The sequence below is a fragment of the Oncorhynchus mykiss genome, chromosome 11 (genome assembly GCF_057628025.1).
Source record: "Oncorhynchus mykiss isolate SJ-2025 chromosome 11, ASM5762802v1, whole genome shotgun sequence".
NCBI lineage: Eukaryota > Metazoa > Chordata > Actinopteri > Salmoniformes > Salmonidae > Oncorhynchus > Oncorhynchus mykiss.
In genome coordinates, this window is record NC_143032.1 from 18,363,711 (window position 1) to 18,388,408 (window position 24,698).

General features: G+C 44.3%; 1 protein-coding gene across 3 annotated transcripts in view; it reads right to left on the reverse strand.

Annotated features, from left to right (window-relative positions):
• Positions 1-24,698, reverse strand: part of LOC110535423 (uncharacterized) — a 152,652-nt gene that overhangs the window by 117,790 nt on the left and 10,164 nt on the right. For all 3 annotated transcript variants that reach the window (XM_090189665.1, XM_090189663.1, XM_090189666.1), the window contains exons 4-5: positions 16,860-16,921; positions 11,024-11,153 (exon numbers count right to left, since the gene is read on the reverse strand). In XM_090189665.1, coding sequence (XP_090045791.1) covers positions 11,024-11,153; positions 16,860-16,921 — 192 coding nt within the window. The remainder of the gene's footprint in view (positions 1-11,023; positions 11,154-16,859; positions 16,922-24,698) is intronic.

Consider the following 24,698-nt stretch of genomic DNA (forward strand, 5'->3'; position numbering starts at 1 on the left):
TCCGTGAAACAGAGTATGTTACAATCCCGGATATCTCTTTGGAAAGCAACTCTTACCCTAATTTTGTCGTCTTTGTTAACTTGGGATTGGAAATTAGCGAGTAATATACTCAGAAGCGGTGGGTGGTGTGCGCGCATCAGAAGCCTCACGAGAAGACCACTCTGGTACTCTCTAATCCGGCAGCGTTATTTTGGGTCGGCCTCTAGAATCAGTTTGAATGCCCTGGGAGGTGCAGACAAAGGATCCGCTTTGGGAAGGTCGTACTCCTGGTCGTAGTACTGGTTCTGCTGGTAAGTTCACGTCTCTCTGATATCCAATAGTTCTTCCCGACTGCATGTAATAACACTTAAGGTTTTCTGGGCTAACAATGTAAGAAATAATACATACAAAGTTTATCCCGTTCTTCTCTGCAGATCCTCTCAAGCTCTGTCAGGTAGGATGGGGAGCGTTGCTTCACAGCTATTTACAGGTCTCTCCAGAGAGTTTAGATCAGGTTCAAGTCCGGGCTACTCAAGGTCATTCAGAGACTTGTCCCGAAGCCGAAGTTCATCAAGGATCTCTCGATACTTTGCTCCATTCATCTTTCACTCAATCTTGACTAGTCTCCCAGTCCCTGCCCCTGAAAAACATCCCCACAGAATGATGTTGCCACTACCATGCTTCACCGTAGGGATGGTGCCAGGTTCTCCCATCTCCACAGAGGAACTTTAGAGCTCTGTCAGAGTGACCATTGGGTTATTGACCACCTCCCTTATTGACCACCTCCCTGCTTGAATGATTAGCAAATTGATTAGCTGTTCAGGAGTCTTTGACTAGAGCAGTCTATGACTGGGTGGCTGGAGCCTTTGACAATTTTTAAGGTCTTCCTCTGACACCACCTGGTATAGAGGTCCCGGAATGCAGAAAGCCAGTGATGTACTGAGCGGTACACACTACCATCTGTAGTGCCTTGCGGTTGGAGAGCGAGCAGTTGCATTACCAGGCACTGATGCAACCAGTCAGGATGCTCTCGATGGTGTAGCTGTAAAACGTTTTGAGGATCTGAGGACCCATGCCAAATCTTTTTAATCTCCTGAGGGGGAATAAGCTTTGTCGTGCCCTCTTCACGACTGTCTTGGTGTGTTTGGACCATGATAGTTTGTTGGTGATGTGGACGCCAAGAAACTTGAAGCTCTCAACCTGCTCCACTACAGCCCCAGCGATGAGAATGGGGGCGTGCTCGGTACTCCTTTTCCTGTAGCCCACAATCATTCCCTTTGTCTTGATCAAGTTGAGGGAGAGGTTATTGTCCCGGCACCACACAGCCAGGTCTCTGACCTCCTCCCTATAGGCTATCTCATCGTTGTTTGTGATCAGGCCTACCACTGTTGTGTCATTGGCAAACTTAATGATGGTGTTGGAGTTGTGCCTGGTCATGAAGTCATGAGTGAACAAGAAGTACAGGAGGGGACTGAGCACGCACCCCTGAGTGGCCCCTGTGTTGAGGATCAGTGTGGCAGATTTGTTGTTACCTACCCTTACCACCTGGGGGCGTCCCGTCAGGAAGTCCAGGATCCAGTAGCAGAGGGAGGTGTTTAGTCCCAGGGTCCTTAGCCTAGTGATGAGCTTTGAGGGCACTATGGTGTTGAATGCTGAACTGTAGTCAATGAATAGCATTCTCACATAGCTGTTCCTTTTGTCCTGGTGGGAAAGGGCAGTGTGGAGTGCAATAGAGATTACATAATCTGTGAAGTATTTACAGCGTTTTCCTGAATTTAAAATGGATTAAATTGAGGTGTGTCACTGTCCTCCACACAATATAATATCATACTTTATAATATCAACTTGGAATTATGTTGAGACATTTTTACAAATTAAAATGAAAAGCTGGGATGTCTTGAGTCAATAAATATTTCAACCTTTTGTTGCAAGCCTAAATAAGTTCAGGAGTAAAATTTGCATAGGAGGTCGCATAATAAATTGCATGGACTCATTCTGTGTGCAATAATAGTGTTTAACATGATTTTTGAATGCCTACCTCATCTCTGTATCCCACACATACAATTATCTGTAAGGTCACTCAGTCGAGCAGTGAAACACAGATTCAACCACAGGGAGGTTTTCCAATGCCTCGCAAAGAAGGGCACCTATTGGTAGATAAGTGAAACATAATATTATTAACAGACATTGAATATCCCTTTCAGCACGGTGCAGTTATTAATTACACTTTGAATTGTGTATTAATACACCCAGTCACGACAAAGATACAGGTGTCCTTCCTAACTCAGTTGCCAGGGAGGAAGGAAAACGCTCAGGGATTTCACCATGAGGCCAATGGTGACTTTAAAACAGTTACAGAGTTTAATGGCTGACATCACCACCTCGATTCAACTGAAATACTCATCATAAATGTAGATGATAATACAAGTTATACACATGGAATTATAGATATACCTCTCCTTAATGCAACCGCTGGGTCAGATTTGAAAAGACTTTACGGAAAAAGCAAACCATGCAATAATCTGAGACGGCGCTCAGAAAATTAATCAAATTAGCCACCATGTTGTGGAGTCAACAGAAACCAGAAACGACATGATAAATACTCCCTTACCTTTGATGATCTTCATCAGAATGCTTGATTCGTTCGATAATGTCCGTTATTTATGTCCAAGTAGCAACTTTTGTTAGCGTTAGGTACACATATCCAAACGCTCGTCCGTTTGGACAAAAACTTCGGACAAAAATTTCAAAAAGTTATATTACAGGTCGAAGAAACATTTCAAACTAAGTATAGAATCAATTATTAGGATGTTTTTATCATAAATCTTCAATAAAGTTCCAACCGGAGAATTCCTTTGTGTCTACAGAAGCAAGGAACGCAAGTCGATATCATGTGGAATGCGTGTGACCAGGAAATGGCTCTCTGCCAGTAAACTGACTCACTCAGCTCTTATTCAGTCCCATAACACAGCAGAAGCCTCATTCAAGTTTCTAAAGACGGTTGACATCTAGTGGAAGCCCTAGGAAGTGCAACTTCATTCATATCCCAATGTGAATTCAATAGGGCCTGGGTTGAAAATATACCAACCTCAGATTTCTCACTTCCTGTTTGGATTTCTTCTCAGGTTTTTGCCTGCCATATGAGTTCTGTTATACTCACAGACATCATTCAAACAGTTTTAGAAACTTCAGAGTGTTTTCTATCCAATACTAATACTAATATGCATATATTAGCAACTGAGACTGAGGAGCAGGCCGTTTACTCTGGGCACCTATCATCCAAGCTACTCAATACTGCCCCTGCAGCCATAAGAAGTTAAGAACAAATTCAAATTTTTAATAACGGCCAAGGAACAGTGGGTTAACTACCTTGTTCAGGGGCAGAATGACAGCTTTTTACCTTGTCAGCTCGGGGATTCAGTCTTGCTACCTTTAGGTTACTAGTCCAACGCTCTAACCACTAAGCTACCTGCCGCCCCAACATTAAGAGTACCACTCTTCATATTTTCAACCATAGTGGTGGCTGCATCATGTTACAGGTATGCTTGTAATCCTTAAGGACTGGGGAGTTTTGCAGGATAAAAAAAATGTATGGATTGGAGTTTAGCACAGGCAAAATCCTAGAGGAGTAGTTCAGTTTGCTTTCCAAAAGACACTGGGAACCCCGGTCTCCCACGTGACAGCACGACATGGGATTCTTTAGCTAAATAGCTTAGTACTGTAGCTTACTCCCGACCGTAACGTCATACAGCACCATATTTTATGGAAACCCAGAAGTTTTTTTGTTTTTCTTGGAATAGAAACCATAATATTAGTCAAATGAATAAAGCAACATTTCTTAAAATCTGTCCCATTTACTATGTTCTTACAAAAAAGGTTTTAAATTCTCTAGTACAGCCACTATTAAGGCTTCTCAAAGATACCCTCGGGTGGTCAAACTAGCACTAATGGTAACAGAGGTTGACACTTAAATAACGTGCCATAGAATTCTGCGTCACCATGCAAGCTGTGCTTGTGCACTGCAAACTTTTAAAGGACAAATCACTGTACATATGAGATAAGTAATGCAAGATATGTAAACATTCTTAAAGTGGCATTATTAAAGTGACTAGTGTTCCATTTATTAAAGTGGCTAATGTGCTTGTGATGGTTGTTTAACAATCTGATGGCCTTGAGATAGAAGCTTTTTTTCAATCTCTATGCCCAAGCTTTGACACACCTGTATTGACCTCGCCATCTGGATGGAAGTGGGGTGAACAGGCAGTGGCTCGGGTGGTTATTGCCCTTGATTATCTTTTTTGCCTTCTGTGACATCGGGTGTTGTAGGTGTCCTGGAGGGCAAGTAGTTTGCCCCTGGTGATGCGTTGTGCAGACCGCACCACCCTCTGGAGAGCTCTGCGGTTGTGGGCGGTGCAGTTGCCGTACCAGGTGGTGATACAGTCCTAACAGGATGCTCTCGATTGTGCACCTGTAAAAGTTAGTGACGGTTTTCGGTGACAAGTCCAATTTTTTCAGCCTCCTAAGGTTGAAGAGGTGCTGTTGTGCCTTCTTCACCACACGGTCTGTGTGCATGGAACATTTCAGTTTATCAGTGATATGTACACTGAGGAACTTAAAACTTTCCACCTTCTCCACTGCGGTCCCGTTGATGTGGATAGGGGATGCTCCCTTTGCTGTTTCATGAAGTCCACGATCAAACTTTTTGTTTCGCTGACATTGAGTGAGAGGTCATTTTCCTGACACCACACTCCGAGAGCCCTCACATCCTCAGTGTAGGCTGTATTGTCATTGATGGTAATCAAGTCTACCACTGTTGTGTCATCTACAAACTTGATGATTGAGTTGGAGGCGTTCATGCCCACGCAGTCGTGGGTGAACATGGAGAACAGGAGGGGGCTGAGCCCGCACCCTTGTGTGGCCCCAGTGTTGTGGATCAGCGGAGTGGAGATGTTGTTTCCTACCTTCACCACCTGTGGGAGGCCCGTCAGGAAGTCCAGGACCAAGTCGCATAGGTGGGGTCAAGACCCAGGGACTCAAGCTTAATGATGAGTTTGGAGTGTACTATGGTGTTGAATGCTGAGCTGTTGTCAATGAACAGCATTCTTACATAGGTATTCCTCTTGTCCAGATGTGATGGCGATTGCATTGTCTGTGGACCTATTGGGGCGGTAAGCAAATTGAAGTGGGTCTAGGGTGACAGATAGAGTGGAGGTGATATGACTAGTCTCAAAGCACTTCATGATGACAGAAGTGAGTGCTACGGGGCGATAGTAATTTAGTTCAGTTACCTTGGCCTTCTAGGGAACAGGAACAATGGTGGCCATCTTGAAGGATGTGGGCACAGCAGACTGGCATAGGGATTGATTGAATATGTCCATGAACACACCAGCCAGCTGGTCTGCGCATGCTCTGAGGACGCGGCTAGGAATGCCGTCTGGGCCGGCAGCCTTGCGAAGGTCAACACGTTTAAATGTTTTACTCAAGTCGGCCACAGAGAAGGAGAGCCCACAGTCTTTGGTGGCGGTTCACGTTGATGGCACTGTATTGTCCTCAAAGTGCGCAAAGAAGTTGTTGAATTTCTCTGGAAGCAAGATGTCGATGTCCGCGACGGTGCTGGTTTTCTTTTTGTGATTGTCTGCAGACTCTGCCACCTACTTCTCGAGATTGAGCCGTTGAATTGCGACTCCACTTTGTCTCTATACTGACACGTTGCTTGTTTGATTGCCTTACGTAGGGAACAACTACAATGTTTGTATTTGGCCATATTCCCAGTTGCAGTGCCATGATTAAATGCGGTGGTATGTGCTTTAAGTTATGCACGAATGCTGCAATCAATCCACAGTTTCTGATTGGGGAAGGTTTTAATAGTCACAGTGGGTACAACATCTCCTATACACTTCCTAATAAACTCGCCCACCGACTCAGCATATATGTTGATGTTGTTATCTGAGGCTACCCGGAACATATCCTAATCCACGTGATCGAAGCAGTCTTGAAGCGTGGAATCCGATTGGTCAGATCAGCGTAGGATAGACCTAAGCACGGGTGCTTCCTGTTTAAGTTTCTGTCTATAGGAGGGGAGCAACAAAATGGAGTCATGGTCAGATTTGCCAAAAGGAGGGCGGGGGAGGGCCTTGATGGTTGAGCATGTAACTCGCTCGTGCACTGCAATCGATATGCTGATAGAATTTAGGTAGCCTTGTTTTCAAATTAGCTTTGTTAAAATTAAATTACAATAAATGCCTCAGGATATATGGTTTCCAGTTTGCATAAAGTCCAGGGAAGTTCCTTGATGGCTGTCTTGGTATCCGCTTGTGGGGGGATTTACATAGCTGTGACAATAACAGAGGAGAGTTCTCTTGGGAGGTAATACGGTCGGCATTTGATTGTGAGGAATTCTAGGTCAGGTGAACAAAAGGACTTCCTGTATGTTGTTACAATTACACCATGAGTCGTTAATCATCAAACACACACCCCGCCCTTCTTATTACCAGGGGTGTTAATTCCTGTCGGCGCAATGCACTGAAAATCCCGTTGGCTGTACTGACTCCGACAGCATGTCCCAAGCTAGCCATGTTTCCGTGAAACAGAGTATGTTACAATCCCGGATATCTCTTTGGAAAGCAACTCTTACCCTAATTTTGTCGTCTTTGTTAACTTGGGATTGGAAATTAGCGAGTAATATACTCAGAAGCGGTGGGTGGTGTGCGCGCATCAGAAGCCTCACGAGAAGACCACTCTGGTACTCTCTAATCCGGCAGCGTTATTTTGGGTCGGCCTCTAGAATCAGTTTGAATGCCCTGGGAGGTGCAGACAAAGGATCCGCTTTGGGAAGGTCGTACTCCTGGTCGTAGTACTGGTTCTGCTGGTAAGTTCACGTCTCTCTGATATCCAATAGTTCTTCCCGACTGCATGTAATAACACTTAAGGTTTTCTGGGCTAACAATGTAAGAAATAATACATACAAAGTTTATCCCGTTCTTCTCTGCAGATCCTCTCAAGCTCTGTCAGGTAGGATGGGGAGCGTTGCTTCACAGCTATTTACAGGTCTCTCCAGAGAGTTTAGATCAGGTTCAAGTCCGGGCTACTCAAGGTCATTCAGAGACTTGTCCCGAAGCCGAAGTTCATCAAGGATCTCTCGATACTTTGCTCCATTCATCTTTCACTCAATCTTGACTAGTCTCCCAGTCCCTGCCCCTGAAAAACATCCCCACAGAATGATGTTGCCACTACCATGCTTCACCGTAGGGATGGTGCCAGGTTCTCCCATCTCCACAGAGGAACTTTAGAGCTCTGTCAGAGTGACCATTGGGTTATTGACCACCTCCCTTATTGACCACCTCCCTGCTTGAATGATTAGCAAATTGATTAGCTGTTCAGGAGTCTTTGACTAGAGCAGTCTATGACTGGGTGGCTGGAGCCTTTGACAATTTTTAAGGTCTTCCTCTGACACCACCTGGTATAGAGGTCCCGGAATGCAGAAAGCCAGTGATGTACTGAGCGGTACACACTACCATCTGTAGTGCCTTGCGGTTGGAGAGCGAGCAGTTGCATTACCAGGCACTGATGCAACCAGTCAGGATGCTCTCGATGGTGTAGCTGTAAAACGTTTTGAGGATCTGAGGACCCATGCCAAATCTTTTCAATCTCCTGAGGGGGAATAAGCTTTGTCGTGCCCTCTTCACGACTGTCTTGGTGTGTTTGGACCATGATAGTTTGTTGGTGATGTGGACGCCAAGAAACTTGAAGCTCTCAACCTGCTCCACTACAGCCCCAGCGATGAGAATGGGGGCGTGCTCGGTACTCCTTTTCCTGTAGCCCACAATCATTCCCTTTGTCTTGATCAAGTTGAGGGAGAGGTTATTGTCCCGGCACCACACAGCCAGGTCTCTGACCTCCTCCCTATAGGCTATCTCATCGTTGTTTGTGATCAGGCCTACCACTGTTGTGTCATTGGCAAACTTAATGATGGTGTTGGAGTTGTGCCTGGTCATGAAGTCATGAGTGAACAAGAAGTACAGGAGGGGACTGAGCACGCACCCCTGAGTGGCCCCTGTGTTGAGGATCAGTGTGGCAGATTTGTTGTTACCTACCCTTACCACCTGGGGGCGTCCCGTCAGGAAGTCCAGGATCCAGTAGCAGAGGGAGGTGTTTAGTCCCAGGGTCCTTAGCCTAGTGATGAGCTTTGAGGGCACTATGGTGTTGAATGCTGAACTGTAGTCAATGAATAGCATTCTCACATAGCTGTTCCTTTTGTCCTGGTGGGAAAGGGCAGTGTGGAGTGCAATAGAGATTACATAATCTGTGAAGTATTTACAGCGTTTTCCTGAATTTAAAATGGATTAAATTGAGGTGTGTCACTGTCCTCCACACAATATAATATCATACTTTATAATATCAACTTGGAATTATGTTGAGACATTTTTACAAATTAAAATGAAAAGCTGGGATGTCTTGAGTCAATAAATATTTCAACCTTTTGTTGCAAGCCTAAATAAGTTCAGGAGTAAAATTTGCATAGGAGGTCGCATAATAAATTGCATGGACTCATTCTGTGTGCAATAATAGTGTTTAACATGATTTTTGAATGCCTACCTCATCTCTGTATCCCACACATACAATTATCTGTAAGGTCACTCAGTCGAGCAGTGAAACACAGATTCAACCACAGGGAGGTTTTCCAATGCCTCGCAAAGAAGGGCACCTATTGGTAGATAAGTGAAACATAATATTATTAACAGACATTGAATATCCCTTTCAGCACGGTGCAGTTATTAATTACACTTTGAATTGTGTATTAATACACCCAGTCACGACAAAGATACAGGTGTCCTTCCTAACTCAGTTGCCAGGGAGGAAGGAAAACGCTCAGGGATTTCACCATGAGGCCAATGGTGACTTTAAAACAGTTACAGAGTTTAATGGCTGACATCACCACCTCGATTCAACTGAAATACTCATCATAAATGTAGATGATAATACAAGTTATACACATGGAATTATAGATATACCTCTCCTTAATGCAACCGCTGGGTCAGATTTGAAAAGACTTTACGGAAAAAGCAAACCATGCAATAATCTGAGACGGCGCTCAGAAAATTAATCAAATTAGCCACCATGTTGTGGAGTCAACAGAAACCAGAAACGACATGATAAATACTCCCTTACCTTTGATGATCTTCATCAGAATGCTTGATTCGTTCGATAATGTCCGTTATTTATGTCCAAGTAGCAACTTTTGTTAGCGTTAGGTACACATATCCAAACGCTCGTCCGTTTGGACAAAAACTTCGGACAAAAATTTCAAAAAGTTATATTACAGGTCGAAGAAACATTTCAAACTAAGTATAGAATCAATTATTAGGATGTTTTTATCATAAATCTTCAATAAAGTTCCAACCGGAGAATTCCTTTGTGTCTACAGAAGCAAGGAACGCAAGTCGATATCATGTGGAATGCGTGTGACCAGGAAATGGCTCTCTGCCAGTAAACTGACTCACTCAGCTCTTATTCAGTCCCATAACACAGCAGAAGCCTCATTCAAGTTTCTAAAGACGGTTGACATCTAGTGGAAGCCCTAGGAAGTGCAACTTCATTCATATCCCAATGTGAATTCAATAGGGCCTGGGTTGAAAATATACCAACCTCAGATTTCTCACTTCCTGTTTGGATTTCTTCTCAGGTTTTTGCCTGCCATATGAGTTCTGTTATACTCACAGACATCATTCAAACAGTTTTAGAAACTTCAGAGTGTTTTCTATCCAATACTAATACTAATATGCATATATTAGCAACTGAGACTGAGGAGCAGGCCGTTTACTCTGGGCACCTATCATCCAAGCTACTCAATACTGCCCCTGCAGCCATAAGAAGTTAAGAACAAATTCAAATTTTTAATAACGGCCAAGGAACAGTGGGTTAACTACCTTGTTCAGGGGCAGAATGACAGCTTTTTACCTTGTCAGCTCGGGGATTCAGTCTTGCTACCTTTAGGTTACTAGTCCAACGCTCTAACCACTAAGCTACCTGCCGCCCCAACATTAAGAGTACCACTCTTCATATTTTCAACCATAGTGGTGGCTGCATCATGTTACAGGTATGCTTGTAATCCTTAAGGACTGGGGAGTTTTGCAGGATAAAAAAAATGTATGGATTGGAGTTTAGCACAGGCAAAATCCTAGAGGAGTAGTTCAGTTTGCTTTCCAACAGACACTGGGAGATTAATTCACATTTCAGCAGGACAATAACAGTTTTGACTTAACATTGGCTTGAAAATCTATGTCAAGACTTGAAAATGGCTGTCTAGCAATGATCAACAACCGTCTTGACAGAGCTTGTAGATTTTTTTAAAGAATAATGTCCAAATATTGTACAATCCAGGTGTGCAAAGCTCTTAGAGACTTACCCAGAAAGACTCAGAGCTGTAATCACTACCAAAGGTGATTCTAACATGTATTGACTCAGGGGTGTGAATACGTATGTAAATTAGATATTTCTGCATTTAATTTTCAATAAATTTGCAAAAAATGTTTAAAAACATGATTTCACTTTGTCATTATGGGGTATTGTGTGAAGATGGGTGAAAAAAAAATTAAGAGAGAGAGAGGGAGAGGGCGCGAGAGCGAGAATAGTGTGCTAGCGCTAGCCCCATGCAGTTAAACAGCAGTGGGTGTAATTTCGTGACACTTCATAAGGAGGTGTGGGAAAGCTGTAAAACTCCCTGGTTTAATCTGGGCAGCCATTTTGTAACCTGGGGGCTGGACATGTAAGTCATTCATCACACGCTGAGCACACGCTTTAACACACAACACATGTAGCGCTGCTGGCTACACTGCCACAGCAATATCGTAAAAACTACCACATCCAAGAAAAAAAATACTACAACAACAACAAAACTGTTCCATCCACGGTATCAAGGAATAAGGAATTAAAAAGACCAGAACAAGCACGATGGTTGCAGTTCAGAATGTGCTTCCTCGCTTCTCTGTATCTCCTCCGTATCCCAGTCTCAGCGTGTGTGTGTGTGTGTGACTCTCCTCCATACCTCAGTTTTGTTGAGTGTGTTATTCTCCAGTTGGAAGGTCTTGATGTCTCTCTCCAGACAAAGGATGGTTCTGTCTCTAGTCCTCAGCTGGCTCCTCAGATCCTCTACCTCAAGGTTAGGACTCATAGGGCTGCAGCAGAGAGACAAAATAATTTCAAAGGCAATGCAGGTTCAGATATGGTTATCCTCAGACAGATCTGTCAGTTAACTACTATTTTTAGAACTTAAACCCAATGTTAAACACAGATACACACACAAACTCAGTTGGGAGACGCCTGTGAGCTCGACAGCTGTCAGAGGTAGGGAGAAGATCGACAGACGGATCTCACCACACACTCCCAAAGTCACCAAGCTCATATCAAATTTGGATGTTAAATATTTCTAAAGTTGTACGAGCAGAGACATATTGCAGGTGCACGCACACACACCCGCACACACAATCAAGAAGAAACAGAACAGAGTTGTGAATCCTGCTAAACTCATGAGGAATCACAGACATGCTGGTAAGAAAGAAATTGACTGATGCTGATTTCTGTTCTGATTTCACCAGGCAAAGTACATATATTAGGAGGCAATATACCAGTCAGACATTTATTATATCAAATATTCAGTGACAAGTTTTAGTCCTCAACTTCTCAAAAGAGCCAATTTATCTGTCTTTTAAAAAAGAAAACTATTTCTAGAGGTTTTTTATCCACCATTTCCCAAATAGCCAGAATTTCATCTCAATTATCTACAATTTCATTATCTTGTCTGACCTAGCTGCCGTTCTAGGGGTGGAAATCTCTGGAAATATAAAACCACCTGAAATGTGGAACAGGATACTTGAGAAAGGACATGTCTGAAATGAGAGAGTTGAATAGAGAAATGGGCTGGTGAATGGGAAGTAAGTGCAGCCAATTTTGGGTCTATTTTGTGAAACAGGGCAGTTTTTCTAAGGACTGTAGATTGTCCCAGGGCTGAAACACTCTCACATGCTGGGATAAGAGAGCCTGTTTATCTGGGCTCTGACACACGCATGCATATTCACACACACACACACACACACACACACACACACACACACACACACACACACACACACACACACACACACACACACAGGCCATCTCTGTCTCTTTGAGCATGCCAGTCTAGCTCAGACACAGGGACAGTGGTAGGTGGGTATCTTTGCACCAGACCAGGACTACAGAGCTTTACTGCACCTGTATCCTTATCATCTACATCTTATTAACCTGCATGATGTCATCACAGAACTGTTCAATACTACGGCTATATAGTCTATTGAAACAGGGATGAAAATAAACAATAGGCTATATCTTTTTTTCCCTTCTCGTATTTATTTTAATATAAAGCCTAATTCAAGAGAAAAGGCATTCCCTTGTTGACATGAAATGAAACCGTTTTTTTTCCCTCTAACAAAATGGCCTGGCAATTTCATATTTTCAAACCATGAAAATTGCACCCTGCATTCTCGATAAATGCACAAGCAAGTTAGGGCAGAAAATGTATCCCGCTAAACTGTAGCATTCGTTAAAGGCTAATATGTTTTGCCGCTTTTGTGTGGGAATACAATTTGGCACACAGCTATCGGTCTGTTAGGAACGTCCCATTACTATTATATAAGAAATGTGGGCTGTACATTGAGAGAAAATGATAAGTGTTTAATAAATTACATTATGCCATGAGGAGAGATGAGGGAAGAAACTCCATTTAGAACCATGAGTGTTATAATGATTATTTACAGGGCTGAGAGACGGACAGGGAAAGAGGATATTGGTGTGTGTTGAAACAGCCTCTCGATTTTCTCAACCTGTCACTCAGAGTTATTAGCCAAGCCTAACACAATTAGCTATGAATATGCAATAATAACATGCAAATTGCCACCACCCCTCGGCGTGCGCGCGCGCGAGCGCGTGTGTGTGTGCGCCTCCAGGGCAGTAATCTTTGGTTCTGTAAATCCATTTTTTTCCTACATCATTACAGCAGCAAGGCATAATTCATCAGAATAACACACACACGTAAGCACATGCACAAACAAAGACACACATGTGCCAGGGTTAATATACATCCTGGCAGGTTGTTATTAACCATGTGTGTGTCAGTGGTGACACACACACCACACTGAGCCCTCTCCTCCAGTGTGTCCCGAGGGTGATGTTAGACACTAGCGCTGAGCTGCCACTCCTATTAACCCCTGTGTTAATGAGAGCAGCCCTGCCAGGCAGACAGATGGCACAGCTGCCACCCTGCCACACACTCATACACACACTTCCTCGTGTCTCCCTTCCATAAGCCAAATGCGTTCTCTCCTCGCCGTCTCCTCCTCTCTCTTCCCCTGTCTTTCCTCCTCCACCCCTCCCCCTCCCTCCCCCCTGCTGTCCCCCAGCTGGTGAGTTGTGACATCTGCTGGGCCGGGACACGACTGAGCATCTGGCAGCAACATGGAGAGGGAGGAGGGAGAGTGTAGCGCTACTGACAGCAGGGGAAGGAGGGATGGAGGGAGAGAGAGAGAAGGAGAGAGGGAGGAAAGCACTCTCGATCACAACAGAAGAGAGGGGATGTGAGAGAAAACAAGAAGAAAAGGAGAAAGAGGGATTTATGTTGACCATCTATGACAGAGAAAAAAGACTTAGCCTTCTGCAATGTTTAGCTATAACTATGTTCAACTACTCATTTGACAAACATCTAAAAGTATAGGCTTTTCATTTACAATTTAATATTTTTTTTCCTCAGACATTTTGTTCATGGCATAAAAATGTGTCTCTGCCGTACTTTTAAAAGATAAACTGTCGTAAATAAAAAGTTATTTTGTGGATCTGCATAGAGATGTGTGCATACATCTGTATGTGTGTGTGTGTGTGTGTGTGTGTGGCAGATTACAATATAGAGTTGAACGTATCCACACTGACCCCCTGTACTGCTAGGTATTGATTTGTTAGCTTGGCCTAATAACAGCAGAACATACACACACAGCGAGGACCTAAGAATGTCAATACAGGAAGAACAAGTATCTATCTCTCTTGGATCCCTCAGGAGGAAAATAAATCTCTCTTTTACCAGTGACATACTGAGCCTGGGGAAACATATGGCTCATCACTGACTTACTGTACATTACCATTCATGTTACGTTTTCCTTCTTCCACTTTGATAAAAACATACCGTACATTCTTGTCCACTAAAGATTCATAGCTGTGTTTCTTCATTTAAATGGGATAGCACGGTTTCAAGAAAGGTTCAGATAAGACAAGAATTGATGCAGGTAATTTTCCTTATTATTTCGGCACTTCAACAACAACAAAAACATTCCAGTTTACTTACAGTATTGAGCATATACAGTTGAAGTCAGAAGTTTACATACTTAAGTTGGAGTCATTAAAACTTGTTTTTAAACCACTCCACAAATTTCTTGTTAATAAACTATAGTTTTGGCAAGTCGGTTAGGACATCTACATTGTGCATGACACAAGAAATTCTTCCAACAATTGTTAACAGACAGATTATTTCACGTTTAATTCACTGTATCACAATGCCAGTGGGTCAGAAGTTTACATACACTAAGTTGACTGTGCCTTTAAACAGCTTGGTAAATTCCAGAAAATGATGTCATGGCTTTAATCGCTTCTGATAGGCTAATTGACAATTGGAGGTGTACTTGTGGATGTATTTCAAGGTCTACCTTCAAACTCAGTGCCTCTTTGCTTGACATCATGGGAAAATCAAAAGAAATCAGCCCAAAAAATTGTAGACATCCACAAGCCTGGTTCATCCTTGGGAGAAATTTCGACTGAAGGTACCACGTTCATCTGTACAAACAATAGTACGCAAGTATAAACACCATGGGACCACGCAGCCGTCATACCGCTCAGGAAGGAGACGCGTTCTGTCTCCTAGAGATTAACGTACTTTGGCCCGAAAAGTGCAAATCAATTCCAGAACAACAGCAAAGGACCTTGTGAAGATGCTGGAGGAAACAGGTACATAAGTATCTATATCCACAGTAAAACGAGTCCTATATCGACATAACCTGAAAGGCCGCTCAGCAAGGAAGAAACCACTGCTCCAAACCTGCCATAAAAAAGCCAGACTACAGTTTGCAACTGCACATGGGGACAAAGATCACACTTTTTGGAGAAATGTCCTCTGGTCTGATGACTGTTTGGCCATAATGACCATCGTTATGTTTGTAGGATAAAGGGCGAGGTTTGCAAGCCAAAGAACACCATCCCTACAGTGAAGCACGGGGGTGGCATCATCATATTGTGGGGGTGCTTTACTGCAGGAGGAACTGGTGGTGCACTTCACAAAATAGATGGCATAATGAGGTAGGAAAAATTATGTGGATATATTAAAGCAACATCTCAAGACATCAGTCAGGAAGTTAAAGCTTGGTTGCAAATGGGTCTTCCAAATGGACAATGACCCCAAGCATACTTCCAAAGTTCTGGCAAAATGGCTTAAGGAGAGGAAAGTCAAGGTATTGGAGTGGCTATCACAAAGCCCTGACCTCAATCCTGTAGAAAATGTGTGGGCAGAACTGAAAAAGCTTGTGCGAGCAAGGAGGCCTACAAACCTGACTCAGTTACACTAGCTCTGTCAGGAGGAATGGGCCAAAATTCACCCAACTTATTGTGGGAATCTTGTGGAAGGCTACCCGGAATGTTTGACCCAAGTTAAACAATTTAAAGGTAATGCTACCAAATACTAATTGAGTGTATGTAAACTTCTGACCCACTGGGAATGTGATGAAAGAAATAATTCTCTCTACTATTATTCTGATATTTCACATTCTTAAAATAAAGTGGTGATCCTAACAGACCTAATACAGGGAATTTTTACTCAAATTAAATGTCAGAAATTGTGAAAAACTGAGTTTAAATGTATTTGGCTAAGGTGTATGTAAATTTCCAACTTCAACTGTATAAATTATTAGCATGATATTATAAAGATATAAAAAAAAGTAATCTCCAGCCCACTCTGTTTTACCATACCTGAATGTTATTTTATCAAATAAATTATTAAATAACTGAAAATATAATGATATAAATAAAATCTAAACAAAGTCGATATAAATGGAACTAGATGTAAGGCGCACACACACGCACGCACGCACACGCGCACACACACACACCTAGTGCTACCCCTGAGGGTAGTGGTGTGTGTTCCAGTGTGTTGTGTTTAATGTTGATGCTGGTGGCAGGTAACAACCCAGAGCTTCATATCCACCCACTGCTTTCACACACCGCTACTGTTATTGCATTTCATTTGATCAGATTTACCTCATTTATTTAATTATTTTCTTTATTTGTCACTTTTTTACACATATCCATCCCACTCTCTTCAGAAGAGAACAGTAAGTATTGTTTCATTTATTTAATTCTACATTATATTACCTACTTTTGTTGAAAATATAGTTTTTTTAGTTTTTTTATTCACAGATAGTTTTTATTATTGGATGAATTAATAACATGTTTAAACTAGATAGAGAGACATAAAGGGAGAGAGGGAATGCAGGAAATGGAGCCGCACTGCATTCTGAGTATAATGCAAATCGCTTTGCATATCGCCGTGGGGACAGCCTTGTTGCCGTGGCTCCCCTGGTGTTACAGAACCCCCTATGGACCGACCCCCTCACCAGGTACCAGCCTCATCCCTCAGGTGAAACACAGTCCACTGTGGAGAAGAAATCTAATTTTATTTTCTAAGAGCAATGATCACAGCAACCCAGGTGTAAAAAAAAAAGCAACTTCATGTGCTGTTATGTAGACATCTATAGGCACGATAATGCCTTGAGGTGAGTTACGTTGAGAAGGTAGTTTGAGGCTTCCTAACTTACGTATGAGTCGAGGTTTCAATCATCTTCTCCAACGAGCCTGTCCTTAGAGTGACCCCAGAAACCTGTCACATAACAGAGGGGAAAAAACCACCGGGGAAAGAAAGGAAGAAAATTAAGTCCTAGTTAAAGTCTAAAGCTATCCATCAGATTTATAACAGCTATAATGTAAGAGTTATTAATGGGGGCATGGATGGATCAGCAGACTCACATTAGCTCTCTAACGGTCCCACTCAGAAATAGCTAAACATGGACAAGATGAAAGCAGATACTTGATGAAATATGATTATGCTAATAACATTTAGTTATGCATCATTCTCTACGGGGATTAAATCAAAAACGTTGACGCAATCTCTGACATGGAGTAGTGTTGAACTGAAAGGAGTTTATTCAGACTAAAAAGGAGCACACACACAAACACTTCAATATCCGTACACACAGAAGTCTTTGATTTTTCCATACAGGGTTCATCCTCTGATCTACTTTGTCCACTACTGTACTGTATGTTCACAAGCCCTTAGAATCATCAGAACAGTGAAACACCCAAGAAGACATGACCAACATCCAACAGAAATAGAGAACACACCTTTGAGGCCTACTCAAAAAGCTGTATGGAAGAACGTGTGGACATTGGACCAATGTTGCCCAAACAAACAAACATAGAAAGCTCCATGGGAAAACACAGTACGTAGACAATATTCTGACTCTGGACTGAAAAGACTGATGTAATGTTCAGTACACCTTTCCTCAGTAGATAAAGACATGTTTGCACTTTGGTATCTATTATACAAACAAGGACAATGTAACAATTAGTTTTACAAACCTTCAGACTGTATTCAGTATGTGTGTGTGTGTGTATACACTGCTCAAAAAAATAAAGGGAACACTTAAACAGCACAATGTAACTCCAAGTCAATCAAACTTCTGTGAAATCAAACTGTCCACTTAGGAAGCAACACTGATTGACAATAAATTTCACATGCTGTTTTGCAAATGGAATAGACAACAGGTAGAAATTATAGGCAATTAGCAAGACACCCCCAATAAAGGAGTGGTTCTGCAGGTGGTGACCACAGACCACTACTCAGTTCCTATGCTTACTGGCTGATGTTTTGGTCACTGTTGAATGCTGGCGGTGCTTTCAGTCTAGTGGTAGCATGAGACGGAGTCTACAACCCACACAAGTGGCTCAGGTAGTGCAGCTCATCCAGGATGGCACATCAATGCGAGCTGTGGCAAGAAGGTTTGCTGTGTCTGTCAGCGTAGTGTCCAGAGCATGGAGGCGCTACCAGGAGACAGGCCAGTACATCAGGAGACGTGGAGGAGGCCGTAGGAGGGCAACAACCTAGCAGCAGGACCGCTACCTCCGCCTTTGTGCTAGGAGGAGCAGGAGGAGCACTGCCAGAGCCCTGCAAAATGACCTCCAGCAGGCCACAAATGTGCATGTGTCTGCTCAAATGGTCAGAAACAGACTCCATGAGGGTGGTATGAGGGCCTGACATACACAGGTGGGGGTTGTGCTTACAGCCCAACACCGTGCAGGACGTTTGGCATTTTCCAGAGAACACCAAGATTGGCAAATTCGCCACTGGTGCCCTGTGCTCTTCACAGATGAAAGCAGGTTCACACTGAGCACATGTGACAGACGTGACAGAGTCTGGAGACGTGGTGGAGAACGTTCTGCTGCCTGCAACATCCTCCAGCATGACCGGTTTGGCGGTGGGTCAGTCATGGTGTGGGGTGGCATTTCTTTGGGGGGCCGCACAGCCCTACATGTGCTCGCCAGAGGTAGCCTGACTGCCTTTAGGTACCGAGATGAGATCCTCAGACCCCTTGTGAGACCATATGCTGGTGCAGTTGGCCCTGGGTTCCTCCTAATGCAAGACAATGCTAGACCTCATGTGGCTGGAGTGTGTCAGCAGTTCCTACAAGAGGAAGGCATTGACGCTATGTTCCCCAGACCTATGTTCCCCAGACCTGAATCCAATTGAGCACATCTGGGACATCATGTCTCGCTCCATCCACCAATGCCACGTTGCACCACAGACTGTCCAGGAGTCCGCCACCTCATCAGGAGCATGCCCAGGCATTGTAGGGAGGTCATACAGGCACGTGGAGGCCACACACACTACTGAGCCTCATTTTGACTTGTTTTAAGGACATTACATCAAAGTTGGATCAGCCTGTAGTGTGGTTTTCCACTTTAATTTTGAGTGTGACTCCAAATCCAGACCTCCATGGGTTGATACATTTGATTTCCATTGATCATTTTTGTGTGATTTTGTTGTCAGCACATTCAACTATGTAAAGAAAAAAGTATTTAATAAGAATATTTCATTCATTCAGATCTAGGATGTGTTATTTTAGTGTTCCCTTTATTTTTTTGAGCAGTGTGTGTGTGTTTGTGTGTGTTTGTGTATATATGCGTGATAGAGGGAGACACTCTCAGCGCTGTCTGGGGGTGGAAGCTGTCGTTGTCGTGCCGACGGTAGAGCTGGTGAAATACGACCCAGCATGCACTCTATCGCCGCGGTGACAGGGGTCGCTCTGGGAAACGGAAATCAATGCTGACGGAAACGACTCACAGGTCAGCAGGGTGTGGGTGTGTGCGTGAGCAAGAAAGGGAGAATTGCCTAAGTAAGGCTGTGCATATGCCCCCGCAAAGACACACACACCAACTTGAGCATTAGTGAATTGGTGATCCACACTGAGGGAGTGGATCATATTGGGAAAGGAAAATCAAATCAAATGTAATTTGTCACATGCGCCGAATACAACAGGTGTAGACTGTACCCTGAAATGCTTACTTTACAAGCCCTTAAGCAACAATGCAGTTAAGAAAATGAGAGTTAATAAAATATTTATTAAATAAACTATATTTTAAAAAAGTAAAACAATAAAATAACGAGGCTATATACAGAGGGTAATGGTACCGAGTCAATGTGTGGGGGTACAGGTTAGTCAAGGTAATATGTACATGTAGGTAGGGGTAAAGTGACTATGCATAGATAATAAACAGCCAGTATTTAAAATATATATATAACCTTTATTTCACTAGGCAAATGAGTTAAGAACAAATTGTTATTTTACAATGATGACGACCTACCCCGGCCAAACCCTCCCTAAACCGGACGACGCTGGGTCATTTGTGCGCCGCCCTATGGGACTCCCGATCACGGCCAGATGTGATACAGCCTGGGATGGAACGAGGGTCTGTAGTGATGCCTCTAGCACTAAGACATAGTGCCTTAGACCGCTGAGCCACTCGGGAGGAGCAGCAGTGTAGCGGGGGGAAGGGTCAATGCAAATAGTCCGGGTGGTCATTTGATTAATTGTTCAGCAGTCTTATGGCTTGGGGATAGAAGCTGTTAACAAGCCTTTTGGACCTAGACTTGTCGCTCTGGTACCACTTGCCGTGTGGTAGCAGAGAAAACAATCTATTACTTGGGTGGCTGGAGTCTTTGACAATTTTTTGTGCCTTCCTCTGACACCGCCTAGTATATAGGTCCTGGATTGCAGGAAGCTTGGCCCCGGTGATGTACTGGGCCGTAGGCACTACCCTCTGTTGCACCTTACGGTCGGATGCAGAGCAGTTGCCATACCAGGCTGTGATGCAAACGGTATGGATTCTCTCGATGGTGCAGCTGTAGAACTTTTAGGGTCTGGGGACACATGCCAAATCTTTTCCTGAGGGTGCCCTCTTCACGACTGTCTTGGTGTGTTTGAACCTTGGCGATGTGGACACCAAGGAACTTGAAGCTCTCGACCCACTCCACAACAGCCCCTTCGATGTGAATGGGGGAGTGTTTGTCAACTCCTTTGTCTTGCTCACGTTGAGGGAGAGGTTGTTGTCCTGGCACCACTCTGCCAGGTCTCTGTCCTCCTTCATATAGTCTATAGTCTCATCACTGTTGGTGATCAGGCCTACCACCGTTGTGTCGCAAACTTAATGATGGTGTTGGAGTCATGCTTGGCCACACAGTCATGAGTGAACAGGGCGTACAGAAGGGGACTAAGCACGCACCCCTGAGGGGCTCCTGTGTTGAGGATCAGCGTGGCACCGTTGCCTACTCGGCAGCCCGTCAGGAAGTCCAGGATCCAATTGCAGAGGGAGGTGTTTAGTCCCAGGGTCCTTAGCTTACTGATGAACTTTGTCGGGCTTTATGTGTTGAATGTAAAATGACCAGATAGAGTCCAGTCCATGTCCATTAGCAGTAGGTTAATATTTCATGTATGCTGCATTCAATCGTGGCTTTAAAAAAATACATATTTAAGTGACATTAGCTTCCCTGACCAAACCAAATCATAAACACATTCTAGTTCACTGCCATTCTAAGGTCTAAAGTGTTTTGTGTGAATGTGTAGGTGTGTGTGTGTGTGTGTGTGTGTGTGTGTGTGTATGTGTGTGTGTGTGTAGGTGTGTGTGTGTGTGTGTGTGTGTGTGCGTGCGTGCGTGTGTGACGTCACCAGTTTTCCAACAGAACAAAACATTCACACATTCCCCTTATAATTAAATCCAGTCTCCGACAACGAGATGACCCTACAGACAGAGGTCAGGGTGTGTGTTTGTGTGTGCACGCGTGTCTTAGCGCGTGTGTGTTTGCAGGGGGTGTGTGCACCTTCTTGTACATGTGTGAGCCTTCAGAGGTCAGTGGATTACAGAGCCTACTGTGTGTATATGCCTGCCCTGCTCAATAGTAGAAGCTTTGACCCTGTTCCATTACTAAGGTGAGTAGTACACTATGCCAGTGGTTCCCAAACTTTTCACAGTATGGTCAGATGACATGAAAATAGAGTGGTGGTTTTGGCTTTGAAAAACAGAAGCATATGCAGAAAATGTACCTCATACCTACTATAAAATACAGTGGTGGATCCTTGATGTTATGGGGCTATTTTTGCCAAAAACCTGATCGCCTCTGCCAGATTGCCTCTGCCAGATCACCTCTGCCAGATCGCTGACACTTGGCCACGAGTGGATCTTCCAGCAAGACAATGACCCCGAGCCCTAATCAAAATCCCAAAAGAAAATGTTTAATTGACCACAAAATCAACATTTTACAATCTCAGTCTCCGGACTTGAACCCCATTGAAAACCTGTGGTTTAAATTGAAGAGGGAAGTCCTTAAGAGAAGATGAAGGATAGCAATGATCTGGAAAGGTTCTGTATGTAGGAATGGTCTAAGATCCCACCCAATGTGTTCTCCAATCTCATAAAACATTATTTGGTAGTATTTGGTTTTGACCCCCCCACATGGTCTGAACCCAATACTAAAGTAGCCATGTAAACAGAGGCAGACTACAAATGTGTTCATGAATGAGAGCACCAGTCATTTAGATAAATCAGACAGCAATGTAAATTAATAATAAGAAATAAAACAACATTAGCTGATTAACTATGTATGTATGAGAGAGTGGAGGAGTAATTTACGGGCAGTGGGGCCTCGGTGTCCGGAACAGGTCCCCCGTTCGTGTGTGTGATCCTTCACAGCAGGTCTACGGCTTTATGAAAAGGTATGCAATCTCTGGTAATGAGATGTGTGAAGGTTATGACCAGGGTAAACTCATTTGTTAGAGGGACGGACTGCACAGGGTGTGTGCGTGTGTGTGTAAAGCGAACACCACTCCATCATGGGAAAAAGGGCTATGAGATGAAATACTATTAAAGTAATGGTCAGCAGCGCGCGCGCGCACACACACACACACAAACATACGCTCGTACAAACGCGCAACATTGACGTCACATCACACAGATTACTTTCCATGATCAGTTTGAACACAAATATACCCCGAGGAGACATGGACCCACCCTTCCTTCCCTAATCCACTACTGATAGGACACTGGGCTAGATGTGTTTCCTTTCAGAGTCGTGATCATAAATGATAGGACACTGGGCTAGATGTGTTTCCTTTCAGAGTCGTGATCATAAATGATAGGACACTGGGCTAGATGTGTTTCCTTTCAGAGTCGTGATCATAAATGATAGGACACTGGGCTAGATGTGTTTCCTTTCAGAGTCGTGATCATATATGATAGGACACTGGGCTAGATGTGTTTCCTTTCAGAGTCGTGATCATAAATGATAGGACACTGGGCTAGATGTGTTTCCTTTCAGAGTCGTGATCATAAATGATAGGACACTGGGCTAGATGTGTTTCCTTTCAGAGTCGTGATCATAAATGATAGGACACTGGGATAGATGTGCTTCCTTTCAGAGTCGTGATCATAAATGGAAAGAATGAAGGGAAGTAAGAAACTATTCAATATTGTGGAGAAGGGGGGGAAAGGATATCTACAGTTCCAAGAGAGGAAAAAAGAAACCATGGAGGAAAAGAACGAGGGGGGGAAAGGAGTTTGAGGCTGAAAGTGGCCAGTCAAGGTCAGAGAAGCAATTAAGTCCCAAATCAGGTCAGACTTTTCCAGACCTTTGTCCTCTAATGCTGCTCCTTCCATCCTCCTATCTCTGTGTTCCCTCCTTCCTCCACTCTGTCCTCCTCCTTCTCTCCTCTCTGTGGTCCCTCCTTTGTACACTCTGTCCTCCTCCTTCTCTCCTCTCTGTGTTCCCTCCTTCCCCTAGTCTGTCCTCCACCTCTCTTCCCTCTATCCACCCTCTCCTTCTCCCCACTGTCCTCCTTCATACCTTCTCCTCTCCTCCCTCTCCCTACCCTCTCCTTCTCCACACTGTCCTCCTTCATACCCCCTCCTCTCCTCCCCTCTCTCCACCCTCTCCTTCTCCCCCTGTCCTCCTGCAAACCTCCTTCTCTACACCCACTCTGTCCTCCTCCTCTCTTTCCCCCTCTGTCCTCCTTCATACCTCCTCCTCTCCTCCCCTCTCTCCACCCTCTCCTTCCCCCTCTGTCCTCCTTCATACCTCCTCCTCTCCTCCCCTCTCTCCACCCTCTCCTTCCCCCACTCTGTCCTCCTTCATACCTCCTCCTCTCCTCCCCTCTCTCCACCCTCTCCTTCCCCCACTCTGTCCTCCTTCATACCTCCTCCTCTCCTCCCCTCTCTCAACCCTCTCCTTCTCCCCACTGTCCTCCTTCATACCTCCTCCTCTCCTCCCCTCTCTCCACCCTCTCCTTCTCCCCACTGTCCTTCATACCTCCTATCCTCCCCTCTCTCCACCCTCTCCTTCTCCCCACTGTCCTCCTTCATACCTCCTCCTCTCCTCCCCTCTCTCCACCCTCTCCTTCTCCCCACTGTCCTCCTTCATACCTCCTCCTCTCCTCCCCTCTCTCCACCCTCTCCTTCTCCCCACTGTCCTCCTTCATACCTCCTCCTATCCTCCCCTCTCTCCACCCTCTCCTTCCCCCACTCTGTCCTCCTTCTCTCCTCCCCTCTCTCCACCCTCTCCTTCTCCCCCTGTCCTCCTTCATACCTCCTCCTCTCCTCCCCTCTCCTTCTCCCCACTGTCCTCCTTCATACCTCCTTCTCTCCTCCCCTCTCTCCACCCTCTCCTTCTCCCCACTGTCCTCCTTCATACCTCCTTCTCTCCTCCCCTCTCTCCACCCTCTCCTTCTCCCCACTGTCCTCCTTCATACCTCCTTCTCTCCTCCCCTCTCTCCACCCTCTCCTTCTCCGCACTGTCCTCCTTCATACCTCCTCCCTCTCCTTCCCGCACTCTGTCCTCCTTCATACCTCCTCTTTCTCCCCTTCCTCCTTCCTGTAAGAAAATAGCCCTCTCTTTACACACTCATCCCATCTTTGGCTTTGTTTTAAGATGGAGAGGTGGAATCAATGCGGCATGGAAGAAAACAAAGGAGAGACCAACATGAATCATCAAATGATGTAAATGGGATTGAAAAATAAAACATGATGATTGCAGGAAGTAGACAGTCTTATTT